Source organism: Anabrus simplex, chromosome 4 (assembly GCF_040414725.1).
Source record: "Anabrus simplex isolate iqAnaSimp1 chromosome 4, ASM4041472v1, whole genome shotgun sequence".
Lineage (NCBI taxonomy): Eukaryota > Metazoa > Arthropoda > Insecta > Orthoptera > Tettigoniidae > Anabrus > Anabrus simplex.
In genome coordinates, this window is record NC_090268.1 from 140323585 (window position 1) to 140348973 (window position 25389).

The 25389-nt window shown below is 42.8% G+C and overlaps 1 protein-coding gene across 1 annotated transcript in view; it reads right to left on the bottom strand.

Moving 5' to 3' along the window:
• The window catches only part of nkd (naked cuticle), a 167165-nt gene that overhangs the window by 13610 nt on the left and 128166 nt on the right, over window positions 1-25389 (bottom strand). The window contains exon 2 of the mRNA XM_067146318.2: window positions 18931-19091. Within this exon, the coding sequence (XP_067002419.2) occupies window positions 18931-19091 (161 nt within the window). The remainder of the gene's footprint in view (window positions 1-18930; window positions 19092-25389) is intronic.

The window sequence follows — 25389 nt, forward strand, 5'->3', positions numbered from 1 at the left end:
TACCAAAACCACATTATTTTGACTGTAACAAAATGAAATGCTTTCAATAGATAAATTATTTCACAGGAATGGCTTAGTGCAAGATTTTGACGGCGGAGATCAGGCAATAATTTAACATTTAGTGATTTGGTTTTATGAATATAACTGGAAAAAGAAGTTGAGGGCTTCTATCTTCCTCGCCCCGACAGGCTACACTAAACCGGATCAGACCAGGCCATGGGAGGGAAGGTGTGGTTTCATAATGAAAATATGGGGAGTTAATAAAGAGTGAGCAACTCCTCCGACTTTAATACAGAAGAACAAATGACACACATTGTGGAGAACTACCCACTAGAGCGTTCAGAGATGATTTGGAGCCTTTTTACATTATGACGCCAAATGCACAAATCTGGTAATCAATATACGGATATCTTTAAATCTATGGTGTTGTATAAATTTATATTTGTTGTTCATTTACTTTATACATCCACTTGTCTATCTATTCAAGCTTTCATTCCTTCCCTGAATTAGGAGGCGGGCCACCTAGTAGAGAACACCTACTCTCTGATCAAGAGAGTTGATGTACTTGTCAAGCCATATGATGATGATAATATCGGACCCGTGCCATCTGTATATAGGTAAAATCCATTAAGTTTTCTGTCCAGCTGGGGGTCTGCCGAGGATGTTTATGGACTTCCCGACGAGGTAAGAAGTTCAAGCTTTGCATACTTATTCCTTTACATTGTAGTTTTTCTTATTTTTAAAGAAGAATGATTAGGTGTACATCGCTGTCTCTCATTCCCAAGAAATTAAATGGCGTAGGGCTTTTGGTGCCGGGAGTGGCCGAGGACAAGTTCGGCTCGCCAGATGCAAGTCTTTTAAGTCGACACCCGTAGGCGACCAGCGCGTCGTGATGAGGATGAAATGATGATGAAGACGACACATACACCCAGTCCCTGTGTCAGCGAATTTAACCAATTATGGTTAAAATTCCCGACCCTGCCGGAAATCAAACCCGGGCCCCCTGTGACTGAAGGTCAGCACGCTAACCATTTAACCATGGAGCCGGACCATTTCCCACGAACCCTCGCTTACACGCAAGTCTATTGCCCGTTGACGCGTCCCAGTCTTTACGATCTGACACCGTGGTTAGCCGGCTTGAGTTCCCTTGGTCGATTTCTTTTAGCATCTGAGTGTTGGTCGGCGGGGTAGCAGAGATGGGAATTGCGAAATAATCAGATTGCGTGACAAAAGCCTGGGTTAAATTCCAAACCTTTCCACAGCTCTCATATGGAGCGAGGGCATATGGCGCTGTTGATGGTGAGTCGTTCGTCGAATGGAGACGTTAAGCTTTCGGCATATACTTTGGTTTTATTTCACAGGAGCAGGCTATGCGCCGATACCAGATTTCACCCTCTCTCCCTACCTCATCATCATCATCATCATCATCATCATCATCAGACACTATACAACACATAACACGCAGTCATTACACTGGACACAGAAACGCATACAGAGGCAAGGAGTAGCCAAAGAGGTTTACACAAATAAATGAAGATCGCAATCTGTCCACCCTCGCGGTCGACGGATCGAATCCAAGTGCCTGGGCATTAGAGAGAAAACACACACACTCACTCTACAACATACAACTCTTCTGAAATGAGAATTCATGTACGATTTTTTTAAAAACATTTTTACTGCAACTAAGTTAAATATTTAAGCTCTTTAGGCTTTCTCAATCGTGAAATTACCAGCGTTTCGCCCCAGTGTAGCAGTGGGCTCATCAGTTGGATTGCTACGCCTTTCCAAGACGTTGGCGGCTAGTGCGCCGTTGAGACACCACTACAGTGACGGTGCACTAGGGGAAGCATGTGCCTCCACTTGTATAAATGCCTGCATTTGGCTTTATATCAAAAATCTTGATCTGACCGTATAAAGATTCCCTGTGATAGGTACTGTATATCTACAAGCAGTGATGGAAACCGTTACGAAATAATAAACAAAACATGGAACGCCAAAGGTATGAAATGTTGAGGAAGAGGTCCTTTATTGATGGATCGTTTTACAAAATGCGTAACACGTTTAATAGACACTAGAGACAGATACTTGTTTAACTTCCGATCGGGTCACGAAATGAGAACAAAGGTCACCCGAATTTACAAAATAAAGAAACGATAAACTGCACGCAAGGTGATGACGAAGTGGAAACCTTTAAAGGATTAAATTTCAACATATTCTGCTTAGTGGAAGTGAAACGGTATTTGTTAAGAATATAGTGTACAAGGAAGTGATAGAGGAAAACCTTGATCCAACACGGTAATAATATGCTTCAAGCTTCTTTCACAGTTTTTAGTCTATGGAGCCTACTTCAAACCACAGCATTCTACGCGCTAATTAACTAAATGCTCGTACGGTCCCTATCTATGGCATTTCGTCACACACTCATTATGTGAAAATGAAAGGAGGTACGACTCATTTGCAATGGAAGTACTTCTTCCCTGTCGTAGACAGGTTTACAACAGTGTTCATATAAAAATGAACTAAAGATAATAATAAACATTAATTTACTTCCTCAATTAGGCACTCCACAGAGTTTTTACAATTCATTGTCTTGTTTTACCTAAATATTTCTTCGAATTTCTCACACACAGAAAAGAAAGTCGGAATTATATCACTTGTGGGGATTGTGTAGAAAAATATATCCGTTAGTAGTGTGATTTCCACATGTACAACCTATAAGGCTACGAATTATAATTAAGTCGACAGATTTGGAGCAATGATGCTCAGTATACTGAGCCTTCCTGTCCATAAAAATTGAAAAGAATGCATGAGTTTCGCTGTCCACAAAATGGAACGTACTAATTCGTTGTACGATTCTTGGAGTTGAAGATACAGTATTCTAATAGTTTGTTGTAGTTCCGGTTGTAGCGATCAATACATAACAAGGAAAACGATGAAAAAAGATAGAAGCTGTTCACAGGCGCAGCTCTGATTTCTATCAGATCAAGTAAGTGGGTCAAGTTCTTCGCGGAAAAAGGGACTGGGTAGAATTCTTTGGAATTCGGAGCAAATAAAATGAAGCATGCTCCCCTACGGTTGAGTGACAACAGAATGTAGAGGGGACCCGAAGATAATATTGGCAGCATTCAGGAACAGACCCACTTCAGAAAATACACACACACAGAGTGACTGATATTCTAGAAAAGTGATGTCTCTAAGCGCTGTCAGAGAACCTTTCAAACTCTATGCACTTCTACAAAAGTCGTAATAATTTATAGACCGACTTTTCAGGAAAGTATAATGATATAATAAATCGTATCCAAAAAAGAAATATTCCAAAACGAAATTTGAAGAAGCATATAATCTTAAATAGCACAACAACAAATAATGCACCAACAAGATAATGAATCCTAAATAACTAAACTATTCAGTGAGTTAATTAAATAGTTCAAAATAGGGTATGCTTGCTATTAAAAAGAGTGCAATTTGGCACAGGGAAAGTAAGGACTAATCGGACGTTGTCCGGCCCCGCGGTGTAGGGGGTAACGCGTTCGCCTGTCACCCGGCGGCCCCGGGTTCGATTCCCGGCCGGGCCAGGGGTTTTTAATTGTAAATAATTAATATCCCTGGCTTGGGGAGTGGGTATTTGTGTCCTCCTTAATGTTCCTTTCCTCACATTCAACACTTTACACTTCCGCCATTCTAAATACACGCAAGTTCACAACATATGGTGCAAAGTAGGGGCAAAATATCTTCTTAGATAGACGCTCGAATAAGTAGCATATATATATATATATTTTAATCGGACGTTGATGCCATGACGGCGGACTGAAGACTACATTGTGTCCTTCAATCTTTTCGACGAATTTTCTGCGATAAACTTTCAACATGGTTCAGATCCGAGCTTCCCTGTCCCCTACGACGGGTTTCATTCGGCTAGAAAACAAATGAGCCGCGGTGCATATGCGCACATGCATGACCTCGCAAGGGTCATTAACGACCTTGTACTATATTTTGCAGGAAGAGAGGTCTGTCTTTCTGTTTGTTTGGCGTGGGGCTGCTGCGGTCACCAAGTCGTCGGCCTTGCAGTGCGCAGCTCTGCCCTCAGAGCCGCCACTTCAAGGTCAGGCTGCATGACGCAACTCGAGCTGAATGAAGCCTCTCTCTCAGCTGGCTTGGCCGACTGCCGGGGCAACGAACACTCCACCACTGACAGCTGACTTCCTACTCGCGCTCTCACCACCCAGTGAAAATAATGTATTCAAATTGTAATTCATAAATTTCATTAAAGTGGACTGGCTTTGATTAGCTGGCTCTGATCTAGTTAAAAACAAGTGGCCAGCGGATATAGAAATAGAGCTCACTCTTCCGTGATGAAGGAAGGAAACCTTTCTTTTTCTCTTTATTAATTGGCTTTTGGCCTAATGGCCATATAGTCAGTTATATTACACACATGACAGACAAAATTACACACTGTACACTAGAAATCTTGTTCTACAGATTCAAAATGCATTACTTTTTAGTCTGATAATAATGTTATTGGCTTTACGTCCCGCTAATTACTCTTACGGTTTTTGGAGACGCCGAGGTGCCGGAATTTAGTCCCACAGTAGTTCTTTAACGTGCCAGTAAATCTACCGGCATAGGCTGACGTATTTGAGCACCTTTAAATACCACCGGACTGAGCCAGGATCGAATCTGCAACTTTTTAGTCTTTCAGCAGAGGATGAACTTTACGATCTTCGAGTACGTCATCAAGGAAAGATCAAAGAAGAGAAGACTGGGGTAACAATGAAGAATTGTAACTTTCTTTTTTGCGTCCTGCGAGTACATCAAAGTTAACGAAACGAAGGAATACTTACAGTACCACTGCAATGCCATGATTAAAATGGACGATAGATGGGTCGACATGGAGAATATACTCTCGGAAAAATAAGCAAGCTTGTAGTTTTACGTTATTTTTGATATCATGATCATATCCACGGAACACTATAGGGATGTGACTCTTTCATTTCAAGAAATCCCATATGCCTTGGCGGGGATTCGAATTGCGATCCACGAACCTGCTACGCAGGCGTAGCAGGGGGAGAGGTGATACTCCCACGTGGCGCGTCCCAGGTGGCGGATAGGGGGGGGGGGGTCCTAACCGGCTTGCCGGCGGACTTGAGGGAAATAAAATACCTCTCGCAGACCAAACACACTACCCCCTGTGGGTGGGGGACGCAGATGAAGAATACACCCACGGTATCCCCTGCCTGTCGTGAGAGGCGACTAAAAGGGGCGACCAAGGGATGATTAAATTGGAACCATGAAACTGCTTTTGATTCGTGCCATCATGCGGGGAACACCATGGGTTGTCTGTACTTGCGAGTTGTACCACTATGTTCGGTACGAAATGGGTTTGTGTTTAGTAGTAGTCATGAGCGTGGCCTGGGGGTTTCCAGTACCCGTGCGTCGTACCCATGTGAGCACCACCGCGGGTCTGGGCGTAGCCTGTGAGTTGTACCACTATATGAGCGACACCGTGGGTCTGCGTTGCCTTTGATTAGTATCCACTATGTGAGGAACACCACGGAGCCCGTGGGACCGGCATCCGTGCCTAGTACACCTAGGTGAGGAAACTCATTGGTTTGCGTTGGCTATGAGTGGCGCCATTGTGTGCGAAACACCATAGGTCTGCGTTACCTGTACGAAGTACAATACTTGTGAGTAGTACCGTCTTGTGTGGAACACCGTGAGTTTCGCTACTTTTGATTAGTACCGCAACATGACAAGTACCATGGTTCTACTTTACTCGCGACATGTACCATTCTGTGGGGCCTTAGACATGGATTTTGCACCCCTTTAGACATCAAGCATCATTGTGCTTTATGAGTGGTCCCTTGGTCAGTAATCAATTATGTATGATCTTTGAGTCTGATCCACTGTATTTTGGTTGTTTGTTTCCTCTTTTCTTTTTTTTTCTTTTTTGTGGGGTTCATGTCCATCCATTCATTCTTCATGTCATTATTATTATTTTTTGGTCAATGGATGAATTTGACATTTTTGTTCTTTAATTTCGTACCATTAGGGGCCGATGACCTCGATGTTAGGCCCCTTTAAACAACAAACATCATCATCATCATCATCATCATCATCGAATCGCGATCCCGTGGTGAGAAACAACTGGCTATTTAACTCAGCAGGGCCCAATTGAGTGTAGCATTCTTCCACTTCACGACAGACTTCACTCTTTTGTCTTTTCCTTCCAGGTGACCTATGCGGTTCTGATGCCTGTATACGGGTGTATATATTTAATTAGTTATTACCAGAAAGGATTGGTCCTGCGTGAATGCCACTTCCGAACTGAATAGGTAGCCCAGTGCGTTGTAGCACGGCCAGTTAATGCTGCAAGTTCTACAGCCGGGAAATAGGTGAGTTCGAATCCCCTGTCAGCCAACCTCGAAATGGTTTTCAATGGTTTCCCATCTGAACTCCTGGCATATGCTGGGCTGGTACCTTTCCCAAGACCACGGCCACTTCTTTCCCATTCCCAGCCCAAACAATCACACGTACACCCAGAGACAACAGCCTCACATGTGCTCGGATGGGGGTGCTAAAAGCTTTAAGCCGAGAGAGAAAAAATGACTTAGGAACGCTTCTCAAAACCTGAGTATGGGGAATTTTGAAAAAAAAACCTGATGAGACATACATGTAGCCTATTATCAACCAGCGACACCATTCAGTATCAGTATACTATTTAGTTGAACCTATAACACCAAAAATTACCACAGGGGAGCTCTAAAAGACCCAGCCTTGCAACAAGTACCTCATCAGACGATAGGTTTAATGTTATACAGTTGTTGTTCTCCGTACAAGACGACGAAGCGCAGAAGAAAGTTGGATGTATGTCGGAATGTAGGGTATGTATAGCATGAATAGCAAAATATAACATAAGATATAGTTGATGCATTTGGCCCGCCTGGTGGTCATGTCCGCCTGTTGCCATTTCTTGATGGATGCAGTATTTTTGTATCCGTCTCTTGGCACAGGCCAGAGCAAAGTGTAGCTTCCAAAGTTCCAGTCTCATCCACGGCTGTGACAATATGGAAGCTGCTGGGGTATGGATCGTGCTGAGTAATGACATTTGGAGCACAACTAGTGTCTGAGTGTTATGAAAGGTGTTGCTCATGGGATCAGTCGTGCTGCAGTAGCACCTTCTGGTCCAGTGAGGAAAGTAATGGCAAACTACCTCTCTCCTCATCTTGCCTAGTACGCCTCATTTGGGCTCTGCCATTGGTTTTTGTGGTTTCCCTATAACTGAATAGCCTTTGGTGGTGCTATTTGAGGATCCAATCAGCCTCTGGGCTGATGACCTAACGGACACAGACAGGTGGTCATGATTGTTAAAGCGTCAAGTCTATATGGTACTGACACCGTGGTTAGCCAGTTCGAGTCCCGCTGGTCTGAGAAAAAGAGTTAATATCACAATGTTGGTCGGGAGGGTAGCAGAGGTGGTGGTATAACATTTCTAATCACTAGGTTACGTGCCAAAAGTCTGCATTTCAGCTTCTGACCCCAACTTGGAAGGTTCGATCCTGGCTCAGTCCGGTGGTATTTGAAGGTGCTCAAATACGTCAACCTCGTGTCGGTAGATTTATCGACACGTAAAAGAACTCCTGCGGAACTAAATTCCGGCACCTCGGCTTCTCCAAAAATCGTAAAAGTAGGTTTTTTTCGCTAGTTGCTTTACGTCGCACCGACACAGATAGGTCTTACGGCGACGATGGGACAGGGAAGGGCTGGGAGTGGGAAGGAAACGGCCGTGGCCTTAATTAAGGTACAGCCCCAGCATTTGCCTGGTGTGAAAATGGGAAACCACGGAAAACCATCTTCAGGGCTGTCGACAGTGGGGTTCGAACCTACTGTCTCCCGAATACTGGATACTGGCCGCACTTAAGCGACTGCAGCTATCGAGCTCGGTGTAAAAGTAGTTAGTGGGACGTAAAGCCAATAACGTTATTATTATTATTATTATTATTATTATTATTATTATTATTATTATTATTATTATTATTAAAAGTCTGAAGCCATAAGACCTATCGGCGTCGGTGCGACGAAAAGCCACAAGCAGTAAAAGTCTGGATGCAATTGCAAACCTCAAACCTCCTCACAGTGTTTATATGGAATGAGGGCATATGACGCTGTTGATGGGAATTCGTCCATCGGATGGCGACGTTCAGCTTTGAGCAGACCCCTTGGTGCTATTCGACACCTGCTTTCACCCTCTGCCTTTCTACAATATCACGTCTTCCATTTTCATTACATTAACTTCTCTGATGAGGTTGGCGTCAGGAAGGGCACACTGTCACCCCGTAGAGAAACGAGACAAGGATTGGACATACAGTACATACACATTTAGACGTGAGCTTTGTCTACGACTGCGCAGTAGCAGGACCATGGCTAATATGATTCTTCATTGTTAGAGCGCAGCTCTCACTACTTACATATCCATGAGCGTGTGCAGCTCGCTCTGTCAGCAGTTACTGTTAATGTGGCAATAATTTACTTCGAATGGTGAACCGTCTAAGCTCAAATTAATGTTTCAACTATTACTATCGACCTCAGGAATATGATACGTTTAACTGAGGAACCCATATGGCACAGTAACCTAGAGATTACACGTCCTAGTCTACTCGTTATGCCGTTAAATCAAGCTCTCTGAACAACGTAAGAACTGCAAAATTTTTCTTTACTTGCAATAATTAGATGCAGGCCATTACTACTAGCAATCTGTGTGAAAGAAAGATGTGTACACCTCAACGCCGCGCATTCAAAATAAGCGCCTTAATGAACTCATCTATCGGTCAAAAGGTGAAACTGATAACTCAACAAGTTGGGACTTCAATCAGAAGATGTCACCACTGAAATATTGAGTGATTTTGTTAAGGTGAAGTTTCCTAAACTGACTGAATTTCTCCTTGTTTTGTTTGCTATACATCAGAAGTTTGGACATTTTTCCACAGATGTCACTACCCAAAAAAACTCTGATCATGCACTCTGGTGCAAGGTGGAAGAACTTATAACTTAAAAAAGATTCATATTCCTAGGTTTTCCATAACTGATCTATGTTCATTCATTTTTGGGTTGGCAATACTTCCTTTTCTTTCCGCCAGTTTTGAATCTAGCCAATCACGAATTTTTGTAATTAATTTTCAACCAATCCCGCATTTCTTGTTCACTTTGTGTAAACCAATAAAAATTAAGAGGGTGTGTCCTGATTAGTCTTGAATGATCTCGAACCTTCCCTGAGGGTATATAAACTGCGGATTTTCACGTTTCCTTGTCAATTGATCATCGTCTATCTGTGTGTGAATTAAGGCAGGAGGCGGGGCCGCCTCTTTCTTCAGTCAGCAGAACATCTATAAGGTAATGGCCACATAAATTCATTCTTTCTTGCTACCTCCGCAGCGATATTCGAGGGGAAGGTCCGAATGTTTAATTATGTAAAACAATACTTTTCTAAAATGTAACTATTCTTTCGGCTAATGTAAAAACTTCATAACATTTTTAACTGTAAATCGGGGATAGGGGATAGAGAGTGAGTAACCCCCTCGAGCTCCCCTTCATCTTGGTTTGAGGTGACTCCGTTTTAGCAACCTTTCTTTCCTGTAATGAATTAAGGTTATTTCCATGCGAGCCACCTCAGTAGTGTGGGACTAGCCCCAGTTTCATCGGCCAAGAGCCATTTAGGATTTTATATTTCATTATCTGGAGCGCAGTGTTCGCCTCCATTCAATTTGTGTTCGGGCCGTTTATTTAACCTGTTCTTTTTCGCAAAGGCCCTGTAGGTTGAGTACTAGATACCCCTGTGTAAAAACCTATTCAATTTGTAAATAGTGGCTTGAAAGGCCAGAGATTGTAAATTTTGATGAAAACTGAGAGCCTGTTAACTCTTTTTTGTAAGAGTAACGAGTGCCTCTGGAAGGCTAGATATTGTATTTTGGGAGCAAGTGCTCTTGAATTAGGGGATTTCTGCCCTTGAGTAATTGATTCCTTGTATGAATTAAAGTTGTAAACTGGATCTCTGGAATTGTAACCCAGAATTGTCAAGGTCTGAATCTTGAATTTTCCAATTTCTGAAATAGTTATTGTACCTGAGATTTCATTGTTATGAAAAATTGTTAAATTTGAAGTTCCAAAAGAAATATTTTCTAAAAGAAATATAACCTTCAGTTGAAGTTTTAAATTCATTTTGATATTGTAGATGACCCCGGCACCTTCTTTAACCTATTTCTGCTCCACGGGTAACCCCGTAACATATATAATTATCCCTTTCGTAGAATGGACTGATCTAATATCGAGAAAGGTGAAGGAAAATATGAACAGTAGAACGACAGGTCTATACGAATGGAAGAGAGAGCAATGATATCACTGACTCACAGGCTCCTCAGAATTCCAAAAAGAGAATTCCGAAATTCGGTATTTTATTGTCCACCGATATTCACAAGAAAAATTCACAATTGCCTGCCTCAATATACCCTTCCAGACTTGACTAAACAGAATCATTGTTGCTCCATTAGTATGAACTTGGTTACAGGAAGATGTTCGTGAGCCCCCTGAGTCAGTGCGTGCCACTTTGGTAACAGCTTCGCAGGCATTAGTGTGTGGTTATTTGGTGCGTGTAATCGAAGAAACTGAATGCAGTCCGTGCACGAATAATGTTTATACCCCAGTTAATGCTTGATCTGCCACTTGGACAGAGCTGCGGTATCCGCAGCCGCGATTTAATGACCTAATTATGGGGCTATATGAATTTGTTGAGGAGACTCTACCGTACTGCAGGAATTCTTTTGTCATTTAAAGTGTGTTAGTAACAATAATCTCCCATCGTCGCCATAAGACCTATCTGTGTCGGTGCGACGTAAAGCAACTAGCAAAAAAAAAAAAAAAAAAGTAACAATAATCATCAGGAACTTGCGCCAGAAACTGAGGTGGACAAAATTGTGAAACTTCCACTTAGTAATGTAGGGAAGTATCATACAGACAAAGTTTCCAGATTTTCTGTCCGTTGAAACCTCCTCCTCGAGAAGTCCAGAAGCTATAAATCTCTGCAGCACTACTTTATTATAAGTAAAACTCTTTCTACTTTACTTTCAGATTTTCAGGCTGTTAGGTGCTGCCATCTAGCGGCGGATTTTTCGCAATTCCTGTTACACGTTTGAGTATGGAACGAGCAGGCAGTATAAGCAGCCATCGGATGCATATCGAGCAGGCGGTGAAAACGGTGAAGGTGAGGCGTTTGGCGCCCGTGGCCTATACTAAGAACTGTCCCGACATTCGCCTTAGTGCAGGAGAATGGAAAACCACGGAAAACCATTCTCAGAACACCCGGCGGTGGGGACCAGCCCTTCTCCGTCTCCCGAATGCAGAGGCGTAGAGCCACGGTAGAGCCGTGGCCACCCCTCCTCTGCTCGGTTGGTCGGTCGGAGTGCAGAACTGTCGGACTACGAACCAACCGTGACCACTTGTAGGCCGAAGCCTACTCTACAACCGGCGACCTTAATGGACTTATTTATTTTTTATGTGCTTATGTGTGATGGCAGATAATGCGATGCTCCTTTTCCATTTCAATGAATACACGACGGGTTCGAACACTCCTCTATTCCATCTTCCTTTAAGCAGTTGAAACATGGATTGTCAACAAAAATAGAAACATTCAACAAGTGGTGTTGGAGACGAATGTTACGAATCTGTTGGACAGAACGAAAAACTAATGTGTATAATTTAAAGGAAATGCAAAGCGAGAAGAGTGTTTTCAACATATTATAGCCTATCTACAACGGAAACTGCAGTTGTTCGCTCGCACTGTTCGTATATGAGGAAATATGGAAGACCTTATGATCTTCTCAGATTTCTAAAAGATGATCTCGAAGTAGACTGCTACTGTGGAATGATGCGATCAAGAGTGTCACTGGCTGTGCAGTCGGTTTCGTTTACCGAAAACCACAAGAACATGAAATCCTTCGCGAAGAGCCATGCAATATCGCAATCGTCACAAATGAGGAATTTTGCTGCATGCCTATTCTGTTCACGCACCTGAGTCTGTCATTTCTCCCGCTTCCCCCAAATTCTTCAATTTCATTGTTCTTATCCGACTTTCCTTGATCAACTGTTGTTCTCATCCTACAGAACGGAATTCGTTTACTAGTCCTAGGAAGACTTTTTGAAAATTTACACTTTTCATGGCCCTTCCCTTTCTTTGTCTAATACTTTTATTTTTCATAAGATTGGATCTCTTCGTCTTACTGCTATCTTTAACGTTAATAGGGAACAGTTATCGCGTTGTATTTTTCCTTAATAAAATAACCACCACCATTGGTTTTTATGTAGGGTCTTCAGCAAAATAGCTTCAAAGTGTTCAATGATTGTGACGTCAACAAGTTTGGTTAGGTAGACTTTACTACTACCAAAAAGGACTGTCCTGCCAATCAACGGAATTACTATGTGATCACGCATCATTACAGTCATCACAATAACTTAACTAAGAAATGAAATGAAATGGCGTATGGCTTTTAGTGCCGGGAGTATCCGAGGACAAGTTCGGCTCGCCGGATGCAGGTCTTTTGATTTGACGCCCGTAGGCGACCTGTGCGTCGTGACGAGGATGAAATGATGATGAAGACAACACATACACCCAGCCCCCGTGCCAGCGAATTTAAGCAATTAAGGTTAAAATTCCCGACCCTGCCGGGAATCGAACCCGGGACCCCTGTGACCAAAGGCCAGCACGCTAACCATTTAGCCATAGAGCCGGACACTTAACTAAGAATTAATGTGGGACTAACAGCCACGACGCTACTTACTAACAAAGCAATAACATAGAACACTAAACATTATACTCGCAGGTGTTTCAAAAATACATCTCGAGGTCACACTGAAATGTCCTATTGGTTGATAACGTCCTCATACAACGCCAAGCACCCTTGAGGTAAGTTATCCAATTCCTCCCTTAAGCACGTTACAGATGGACAATGAGAAATTGCTGAGGCCCCTTCTTGTGGGGGCATTGACCGAGCTGCCGAAAGAAGACTGTGCGCTTACGACTGAACTCATCTCCCAAGGAGCTACATGGCTGAGTCTGGCGTTCGTCAAAATACATCGTACAGCGATGTCTTTTAAGCCCTCGATATAGGAAAAAAGAAATGCACGCTGAGTGTGTTTTGACACATTTTGATATTATACCATGGTAAAATACAAGGCATAAAAAAATACTATCGTGACAATTGATGAAATACACCGGCGAGTTTCGACGTCACAGACGCTATGAAGCTGTGTCAAGGCAAAAGGACCGCGTACCTAAGAGCCTTCACAGCCAAACATGAAAAATCCTCAGCCCCTTTCGTCATTCGACCGGGCCAGGAATTAAATGAAGCTCCCATCTAGCGGCGAGAATAGGAATGTTGCCAGCTGCCGAAGTCTGTCGCATTCGTAAAGGGGCAATGATTAATGACTGACAGATGAAATGAAATGATATTGGATTGCGCTGCTGGAATGAAAGACAACAGGGAAAAGAGTACCCGGAAAAAAGCCTGTCCCGCCTCCGCTTTGTCCAGCACAAATCTCACGTAGAGTGACCGGGATTTGAACCACGGAACCCAGCGGCGAGAGGCCAACGAGCTGCCGATTCACTGCCTAACAACACACACTCTGCATCTGGGCTGGATATCTGAATAGGTGTCTTTAAAGAACAAGCTTCCTTCTTCTTCTGCATTTCCAAAATCTGGGAGGACGACACCCGGTCCCAGAGTCAGAGGAATAAATTATATGCGATTCAAATCATAGTAGTTTGTACGATGATTTTCTCATTGTCCATCTGTAACGTGCTTAAGGGAGGGATTGGATAACTTACCACAAGAGTGCTTGGCATTGTGTGAGGATGTTATCAACCAATAGGGGGCATTTCCTGTGACCTCAAGAGGATCAGTTTCTTTCTTTGTACTTTTGAAACACCCGCGAGTGTATCTAAGTTACAGTGTACCGGGCGAGTTGGCCGTGCGCGTAGAGGCGCGCGGCTGTGAGCTTGCATCCGGGAGACAGTAGGTTCGAATCCCACTATCGGCAGCCCTGAAGATGGTTTTCCGTGGTTTCCCATTTTCACACCAGGCAAATGCTGGGGCTGTACCTTAATTAAGGCCACGGCCGCTTCCTTCCAACTCCTAGGCCTTTCCTATCCCATCGTCGCCATAAGACCTATCTGTGTCGGTGCGACGTAAAGCCCCTAGCAAAAAAAAAAAAAAAAAAAAAGTTACAATGTTGTACGAATATGTTACTGCTTCTGGCTGACAGAAACTGAGAAGACTTGGCCGTGCTGTTAGAGAGCGCGCAGCTGTGAGTTCACATTCGGGAGATAGTGGCTTCGAACCCCACTGTCGGCAGCCCTGAAGATGGTTTTCCGTGGTTTCCCATTTTCACACCAGGCAAATGCTGGATTTGTACTTTAATTAAGGCCACGGCCGCTTCCTTCCCATTCCTAGGCCTTTCCTGTCCCATCGTCGCCATAAGACCTATCTGTGTCGGTGCGACGTAAAGCAAATAGCTAGAAACTGAGAAGGACATTAAACAACTGGGAATATCAAATCTTTAAGATAGACTCTCTGTACGACATACCCTGAAAGAAGTTCATGAATTTCAGGAAAAACCCCAGAAGAAAGGTATCCCCTGGACAGATGAAAGGAGTTACACAGGCAGAAAATGAAGTCCGGGGTAGGCCCATTCCAACCAAGAAGAAGACGAAGCAGCAGAGTAGAGAATCGAACCCGGAGCCCTCTGAATTGAAGTTCTCGACGCTGGCCATTCAGCCAAGAAGCCGGATAAAGAACAATCTAATGTAATAAAATTAATTAAACTGAAGTAAACTGGGTCCAACGAGACGTTTCCCACGGGGAACAGGTTGGTTGGTCGATCGGTCGGTCGGTTGGTTTTAAGTTAGGTAACATCCTGGCATTTCCTTGGAGGAGAAATGGGAAACCACGCAAAACCACTTCCAGGATGGCTGAGGAGGGAATCGAACTCCACCACAAAGATGGACATTTATTTTTACAAATTCAAAATATGAGAGAAAAAAGGAGTGTCACTTTCCCCATATTGTAACTTTCAAATGTTAGGAGTCCTACAAGTGACCAGGCACATAAAAATGTATTTCTAACGAGGTATGTCTCCTTACTTCTAATACTTCGACTTCCTGGCTCAGTCCGGTGGTATTTGAGGGTGCTCAAATACGACAGCCCCGTGTCGGTAGATTTACTGGCACGTAAAATAACTCCTTCGGGACTAAATTCCGGCACCTCAGCGTCTCCGAAGACCTTAAAAAGTAGTTACTGGGACGTAAAGCAAATAACATTATTATTATTATTATTATTATTATTATTATTATTATTATTATTATTATTATTATTATAATACTTCGACTGCAATGAGAGGAGCCGGCTCTCATCTACAGAACACTGAGGCACCTCCTTATGAAATAGTTATTACAGTTTCTTCGCTCGCCGTATCCTTTTTCCAGGAAGTCTGCAATATAAATCTCAAGTTCCGCTAATCCGCTTCACGGGTGAGTGAATATCCATAGCAGTTAACTGCTGATGTAGGACGTGATGCTGCGATACATCGTGAAGTAAACTATCTGGGAGTAGGTACGGTGCGTCCCACAAGAGATGTACCAAATCATGCGACTACGTGTATCCTACATTAATGAATAAAAGGATACATAACAACGCTTGCCTTCTAATCGAATTATTTATTTATTTATTTCTTTCTTTCTTTATTTATTTATTTATTTATTTATTTATTTATTTATTTATCTGAAAGTTCAAAATGTGAGAGGAAAGGTGTGTGTAAACTTTCCCCTATTGTAACCTTCAAATGTTGTCTTCTATCTATCTATCTATCTATCTATCTATCTATCTATCTATCTATCTATCTATCTACAAGTTCAAAATATGAGAGGAAAAAGTGTGTAAACTTCCCCCATATTGTAACCTTCAAATGTTAGGAGTTGTACAACTGGACTTTGCGCGGCAGTATTATTAAATCTGTACATGTCTTAAGAACGGCTTGACAGCCATGTCGAGAAATCAAATTCAAACGCAAACACACCGTTGGTTTCAGCCAGGGTCACCGCAGCGCAGTTGCTTTGGCGCGATCCTGTCAGCTCGGAGGTCTGTATTCAAACCTCTCCCCTGGCGAAGTTTCATTCTTCGACTAGTGCTCTCATGCCGGTCTTAAGTCATGTGCAGATTTAGCAACACTGCCGCGCAAAGCCCATCTGAATTCGCCCAGGAATCGATTTGATTGGCTAACTTTAGCTGCTGATAAAATGACAACGGTGCGAGATATCGAATTATTTCTTTCAGATTATTTATCAGTATGACCAATCCTACAACGCTGATATACCCGCTTCACGTTGTTTCTGACCATCCTGTACATTCAACCCGAGAGAAGCGTTTCACAAAAATAAAAACAAAAATCTAAGCAACCAAACACCAGTCATCCTAACATATCGATTCGGACACAATAAGTATGCAATCAAATACATATATAATGAAGAAGTTTGGAAAAAAAAACGGGGATGAGGTATCATGAAAAATAAAAACGTTTCTACACATGTACATTCTTGCTTTCAACAAGACTATTTCAAGACTACAGTTAATAAAGACCCCTGCATTTAAACGCCTTCCACTATAAGCCAGATGAAGTCCAATCATACCGGGCGAGTTGGTCGTGCGGTTAGGGGCGCACAGCTGTGAGCTTGCATTCGGGAGATAGTGGGTTCGAACCCCACTGTCGACAGCCCGGAAGATGGTTTTCCGTGGTTTTCCATTTTCACACCAGGCAAATCGTCGCCGTAAGACCTGTTTGTGTCGGTGCGACGTAAAACAAATAGCAAAAAAGGTCTAATCATGTTTAAAAAGGCAATGTCCGTGGGCTGCACATATATTTTAACATAATACTGAATTACATTCTTAACCCTATTATTAACATAGACAAATGCCGGGCTGAGTGGCTCAGACGGTTGAGGCGCTGGCCATCTGACACCAACTTGGCAGGTTCGATCCAGGCTCAGTCCGGTGGTATTTGAAGGTGCTCAAATACGTCAGCCTCGTGTTGGCAGATTTACTGGCATGTAAAATAAGTCCTACAGGACTAAATTCCGGCACCTCGGCGCCCCAGAAAACCGTAAAAGTAGTTAGTGGGGCGTAGAGCAGTTACCATTATTAAACATAGACAAAGCTTGGGTTTTAAGTCTGTAAATACGAAGGAGAATGTTCGCTTATAAACCAGTGTGCATTTCTTTACAAACTCAGTTCATGCATGTTCAATATACCCCTGAAAACTTGCTCATAAGTATTATTAAAAGCATGTTGTTAAATATAATTAAGATATAAAATTAATTAACGTGCATTGGTACGCAACTTCCAGGGCAGTTATGGTCGCGTAGATATGAGCTTGCATTCGAGAGATGGCATCTCTGAAGGTGGTTTTCTACGGTATCCCATTTTCACACCAAGCTCATGGCCGCTTCCTTCCCAATACCAGCGCTTTCCCATCCTTGCCTCGCCAAAAACCTTCAATGTGTTAACGCGACGTTAAACCACTGGGAAAAAACAAAAACTTCCAGGATATGTTTACTTCGGGACGCAACTTATGGTCTCCAAAGACACTTCTTAGACAGTATGCTTCAAGTCAGGCTCATTGGCTGAATGGTCAACGAAGTGGTCTTCGGGTCGCAGGGCCCCGGGTTCGATTCCCGGGCGGGTCAGGGATATTTAGCTTTGTCTGATTAATTCCTCCAGCTCGGGGACTGGGTGCTTGCCTTCGCCTTAATACACATAATACTGTAATGCTATTGGATTTACGTCTCACTAACTACTTTTTCGGTTTTCGGAGACGCCGAGGTGCCGGAAGTTAGTCCCGCAGCAGTTCTTTTATGTGCCAGTAAATCTACCGACACGAGGCTGACGTATTTGTGCACCTTCAAATACCACCAGACTGAGTCAGGATCGAACCTACCAAGTCGGAGTGAGAAGGCCAGCACCTCAACCGTCTGAGCCACCCAGCCCGGCCTTAATACACAACTATCGAGATTTACACATAATTCATCACACCAGAGACCACCTCAGAAACACGCAATAGTAAATACATCCCACAACACACAGTAGGGTTCGTGTCAGGAAAGGCATCCGGTCGTAAACATGGGCTAAGTCCAAATTGCCAACCCAGGTAATTGGTAGAATGCCAGGAAGAAGAAAAACAAGACTGTGTTTCTACTGCCAGGAATTTACTGTGTTTAACCGTAAGGCAACTAATTCATGTTCGAACAACGAATAAATATGGAGGTATGATCAATGAGCAATTGGCAACATGTTTCTCGCTACAAAGACCATGTATAATGCCTTATTCACTACCGTACTGAAATGATGAAAAGGACAGATAAAAGTTTCCGTTCCGTCCTAAACTCGTCGAGGAAAGCGCTGTGCTCTTCCTCTGACAGAAGTATTTTCTCCTCTCGCGTCATAAAGAGAATCGTCCAATTCTTCGGACATATTATAAGACGTGATAGTGAAAATCTGAAGAATTGTATCATGGAAGGCAAAGTTTTCGGCAGAAGACCACGAGGAAGGACATCGAGTAGGTGGATTGATCAAATCAATGTTCAACTGCGCCCATCTTTTCGTTTCTTCTTTTCAAAATACGAGTCTGCATCTCGGTTGTAACCCAGGTCCTGCTAGGATTATTACGACTACGTTGAGGCGACCGTTGTCTTAACTAACTTCTCCTGCATGTAGTTTTAAAATTCATGTGATTAAATACGGGGACGTGTATATTCGCAGTGTTGATAACTAGTGGACCTATAATAAGAAAATCTTGCATGTTGTTGACATAGAACAACTAGCAGAATTGGACATTCACCTCAAAGTTGAGCGGCTGTCTCCGTTCATCCACAGATGGCGGCGCTGTTTTTCCGTTGCCGTCACGTTCGTCCTTGTCGCTGGTAACGCCGCAGTCGTGGCGCCCCAGCAACTCCTCCGTATCGGATGCGCGGCCGTCGCTACAGTCCGTTGGCACCACTGCTGCAACAATAAACCTGGATCAGTACAAGCACACACTACTGAAAACAAACCAAATGTTAGTTAAGTTCTGAAAGTGAAAAATTAGAAAATATGGAATAAGAACTACTATAGTTGAACAAGAACTTAAGAACACTCATAAGTGTATGACAAGGATTCTAAATTCAAAATAACTTTTTTTTACGTCACACCAACACATGGTGATGGGATGGGAAAGGCCGAGGGGTGTGAAGGAAGCGGCCGTGGCCTTAATTAAGGTACAGCCCAGCATTTGCCTGGTGGTAAAATGGCTGGTCAACAGTCACTACCAACCTTCTTTCAAAAAAATCATATGTTTGGAAACGTGGGTTCTTGGTACGCGCCGTCTACAACACCCATCAAGGAAGACACTCGATTCGACTTACGTCTGACGATGATACTGTAAAACAGGCTCAGCCCTTAGAGAGAGTGATTTCCCCAACCCACACTTATAAAGGCTTGTTAAATCAGAGCTTGAAGATTCTGATTGATGAGATGCGTGCGCCCATGTCACACACAAAGTAATTGAGTCCTTGATTCATAATAATCCTGAGTAGTGGGAGACGAGCTCAACAAGACCGGAAATTGGTACATCAAGGAACATCAGTGAATAATACATTGTATCCTTGAAGAATCCTTAGGAGAACTATGAGTATAATAATAATAATAATAATAATAATAATAATAATAATAATAATAATAATAATACATCTCCCATGTGCAAGCATTCTAATGACGCCATCTGGACTGCCTGAGCGACAATTTTGACATTCCGTTTTACTCTACCAGGGGGCAGAAATCGGAACTCTACTAGGCGACCTATGATAGATAGACGGTTCTATTTTTACGTCGAACAGGTATCAGAGAATGCTAAGTCCGGAGCGTTGAGAGATTGACAGTAAAGAATAAATAGGGTTCGGGGTAAAGAGTAGTTAAGTGCGTAACTGAATTATTTTACACTGTACTTATCACTTTAAGTTGGTTACACTGTTGTAGTCACTGTGGCAACGTCGCATCTTTCACTCCACGATGCACGAGCAACGGCAACCAAGCACTAAACTGTATTCAGCAATCTGAGTATAGTAATAACGAACTATTTTTATATTAATATGATGTCATTTGTAAAACAGATTAAGCAAACGGAATTAATGGATACCTACGTATGGATACTTTTAAGAACTGGCGGTTGATTCTCATCATATCCCTCTGTAGATGGGGACGGTAGAATATCCCCTGCCCGCCATAGGAGGCGACTAAAACGGGGACCAGGGGCTCTCAGCTTGGGGAGCATGGGTTGGTGACCACGGTTCCCCTAGCTTCTACTTATTTGTGTCGGGATCCTCGCTTTTATCTCTCGTATCCGAACTCCACTGGTCGACTCTTGTTATCTCCCTAGGCTTGTAAGGCCTAGGCAGTCTCCTTAATTTTTCACGTCCTTCTTCGGGACTTTCCACTTTCTTTCACTGATACCTTTATTTTTCAAAGAATCAGGACTCTTTCACTTTACTTCTGATTAGCTTTAATAGAGGATGGCTGCCAAGTTGTACTTCCTCTCGAAACAATAATCACCACCACCAGCACCACTCTTCGTCATATCTAAACGATATCACAGAGTTAAAATTATGTGGTAAAGTAGTAATGATCTTAACAATTTACTCTCTCTAACTTCCCTCCGTTTTCGCTTTCGACTCTGGTGATATTAGGCATGGGAGGCTTAAAAGCCCATCTACCCACATGTCATGGCCCTGACTTATCCAAAATGACAACTGTATTGTTCTCAGAGTCGAAATTGATGTTATTTTCCTTATTCAGCCGCTAGACAGGGATTCAACTACTGCTGCTGCTGCTACCACCACTACTACCACTGCAAAAATGTTTACATTCCTCCCCTGAAGGGGGGAGGCGGGCCTCCTAGACGGCAACGCCGTCTCTCAGGCCCGGAAGTTTGTTACGGTGAAGGAGATGCGTGGAGGTGAGGGGGTTGGCGGCCGTGGCCTGTACTAGGAACTGTCCCGACATTTGCCTTAGTGCAGGAGAATGGAAAACCACGGAAAACCATTATCAGGACAGCCGACGGTGGGAATCAGCGCCTTTCCGTCTCCCGAACGACTGACCCCTCCTCTGCTCGGTTTGCCGGTCTGAGTGCAGAGCTGTCGAACCACGGACCAGCCGTGGCCACCTGGAGGCCGAAGCCTACTCAACAACCACCGAGGGGGTTTCAATTACACCGCGTACATATTGTAGGTGGTCATTAGACCACTTACTTGCGGTCCATACTGGGCTGTTCTAAGCTACGCAGGTACAATTCCAAGGGCTCGTGGTTGGTGAATTCGAGAAATTGTTAAATATAACTTAAATGGGCTTAAATTTAATATCATTTATTTATTTATTTATTTATTTATTTATTTATTTATTTATTTATTTCTGTGAACTCTTGTCATGGATTCCCTTCTATCACCTCTCTTGGCCAAATTCCGAAACAACATTTCTCCAGCAGGCGTTCTTATCTTTCTTTCCCAGTCGGAAACCACGTACCAAGGTCCCTCAACACTATTTCACCATCACAGATTCACTTTTTCGGCGTAACTCATGCGGACATTTCCAAACCGTTTGTACTGTGCAGGTACTGCACTGCATCTCTTTCTTATTCTTCAAACGGTATTCTTCAAGAGGGTTTCATATTGTGTCAATCTTGCAACTGGACTTCACCATGTGGCCACGATTTATTTTTATATCCACATTGTTTGCAACGTCGGAGAAGCTTACCCAGGAACAAAGGATGAGGACTACCACTCCTGCTTCTGAAAATAACCTTGTAATAATGCACGTGAACAGTGGGGCCGCCGTCAACTCGTTAACTGACAACAGGAGGCCAATGATCCTCAGGCTTTCTCTGTTGACGTACATATTTAAAATTAAAATTGACCTCATCCTTACTCAAAGAGGTGGCTGAGAAAAAAAAAAGGAAAGAAAACCCTTATCGAGGCTGCTCTCTGATCCGTCAAACATCGCCACTACTTACGTTGTCAATATCACTACCACAGACTTCCACTTCCCATTGTTTGGCGTACCACTAGAGATGAGAAGAAAACCTTTTTATCCCTGGCTTTTTGGTACTTGAACGTTTAAATGAACACTCGCAGAGTGGTCTAGGTGTGGGTGTAAACAGTCATTCCGTAATAGAATTTAATAGAAATAACCTCAAAATATTGCACTAGTGAAGTACAGGTATTTAACATTGGAATGCGGATAAGACAACACACGGCCGTGAAAAATGGTTGGAACGAAACTTTAATCCTATGGAGATATGCTTATGAAGTCTTAGGCGTTTGGAGTATCCAAATTGTCATCAAGTATTCAGATGATACCACTGTATGTCTTAAAAATCGGAATTGAGCTGGATATATAGAGGAGCTTAACTATAATTAGAAATTCTCACTATTCCACTTAAAAGTTGAGGAAATTTATATTTTCCATCAGTTTTAATTGAATTCGGAAATGAAGAGAAGAGACGATATAAGACCGCGAATTATCTTTCAATAATAATAATAATAATAATAATAATAATAATAATAATAATAATAATAATAATAATAATAATGTTTATCTAATTATAGTCTCATCGGATGGTACAGATTAAGAGACACCGAGCTCGATAGCTGCAGTCGCTTAAGTGCGGACAGTATCCAGTATTCGGGAGATAGTAGGTTCGAACCCCACTGTCGGCAGCCCTGAAAATGGTTTTCCGTGGTTTCCCATTTTCGCACCAGGCAAATGCTGGGGCTGTACCTTAATTAAGGCCACGGCCGCTTCCTTCCCACTCCTAACCCTTTCCTGTCCCATCGTCGCCATAAGACCTATCTGTGTCGGTGCGACGTAAAACAACTAGCAAAAAAAAAAGATTAAGAGACACCGGGGTGTCAGAATTTCGTCGAGCAGGAGTTTCTTAGTGTGCTGGAAACCAACGACACGGAGATGTTGCATAAGGATATTCAAATGGCCCCAACCTCAGCCGAGATTGAACCCGCTATCTTGAGAAGGCAAGGACAACTAGCAAACGACTGACGTCACCCTGTGAATCCAATTCATCAAGATCCATACTGTAGTAACATCATGCTATTACTCCCAATCTGGCAAAAAATCAGAGGTGTGTTGTAGTTAGTTAATTTATGAAGTTTTAAATAATTCTGTATACTTCTATCATCGACTTCGTGTATTTGAGCAAGTAGTAACTATCCAATAGCTTGCGTTATTGTGGAGGGATTTGGAATAATATATGAAACTGGAATTGTATGAACTACGTGCTGTTGACCTTTAAATAATACCTTATTCTTCATTTCACTGGAGTGTATCGGGTATAATCATAGGGAAATCTACGCTCAAAATGGCCATTATTAGTAATGAATGTCTAACCTGGGATCCACGAACTATATACAACTTGTCGTGATGCGTGAATTGAGATGATAAGTATGCTGCTAGGCTTACCGTTCTAGCTATGAAAGTAAGGCCCAAAGAGTTGGTTGAATTTATGTAATATATATATATATATCTGAATGTCTTCAATGAGAAGAATATATTGCTTTTCTGCATCATACCTTCCGTTAATATGCCGACACAATACAATCTGAACTAATAATCTAGGAATAAAATTCTTAAAAATGAACATTTAAGCTGGCCAGTTTTAACTTCCTTTGTTGCATTATGATAATAAAAGGCTTCACACGTCGATTTCCTCTAAGACATGCCGGGACTGCTCACTTCATGTGCTATCTTATCCTTGCGACATTAGTATTATGTAGGAGTACACCGTTACATTATAGATTCAGGTAACGCTATATTCGTACAATGATGATTCGTGACCATTAGTAAAAACGCAATGCCGACAGACGAAATATAAATCTACGAAGGTACAAACAGAACAAAACGCCCACCTCTTCAGAGACCAATGCATGTTTTTCTTTAAAGAACATTACGTGTCACGTAATAATGCTTAATCCCGTCTGCGATAAAGAATTGGTACGCAGCACGGAATGATTCAATGCAACTACTTAGACGGCTTGTACTACCATCTTACACTAGCAGTTCCAAAGATGCACATCGAGCAAGATATCTTACAAAATACTCGGATATAAGAAGAATGTTAGATTATATTAATCTATGATTAAAGTTTGGAGCTACTAGAACAGCGCCCTGTACGTTGGATCCTCAGCCCGAAAGCTTGTTGAATCCTCAACAGTTCCACCATGAGATGCCCTAGATAGCACATGTGCATACGTGTCTCTGAGTAGGCGTACTAGGGAAATGAGGAGTATGGTAGTTTACAGTTGCTTTCCTCGTCGGGCCAGAAGATGCTGTTAGGCATCAGTCTGTCAAGCATATTGAAAAACATACACCAGCCGACACTGTGAGCAAAAATTAATTTCACACTATTCACACAGATAATAGCTGTGTTAGGTACAATCCGACTCCTCGGCTGAATGGTCAGCGTTCAGGCCTTCGGTTCAGAGGGTCCCGAATTCGATTACCGCCCGGGTCGGGGATTTTGATTGCGTTTTGATAAATTCTTCTGCCTCGGGGACTGGGTGTCTGTGTTTGTCTCAACACACTCCTCTTCATATTCAGACAACACACCATACAACCAACCACAACAGAAACAAGCAATAGTGATTACATCCCTCCCTATAGTGTCGGTGTCAAGAAGGGCACCCGGTCGTAAAACAGAGCCCAATCCGCATGTGCTACGCAGTTCGCACCTGCGACCTCACAGGTGTGGGAAAAGTGGCAGAAGAAGGAAAATAATGGCTGTGCTGGGAACGATGTTACTTTTTTTTTGCTATGGGCTTTACGTCGCACCGACACAGATAGGTCTTATGGCGACGATGGGATAGGAAAGGCCTAGGAGTTGGAAGGAAGCGGCCGTGGCCTTAATTAAGGTACAGCCCCAGCATTTGCCTGGTGTGAAAATGGGAAACCACGGAAAACCATTTTCAGGGCTGCCGATAGTGGGATTCGAACCTACTATCTCCCGGATGCAAGCTCACAGCCGCGCGCCTCTACGCGCACGGCCAACTCGCCCGATAACGATGTTACTAACACTGGTCATACCCTCAGTCACTTTCATACTGTCAAAGCCAAGGATGAGACTGAGACAGAAATAAAAGTAACAAACTTGTTCTAGCCATTACCAGGAAACAAAGTGCAATCTGCACACTGTGTCTCACCACATACGGATCTGAGCAGAACATAAATTAAAAATGGTAACAGCTCTGGAAATGTATTGAAC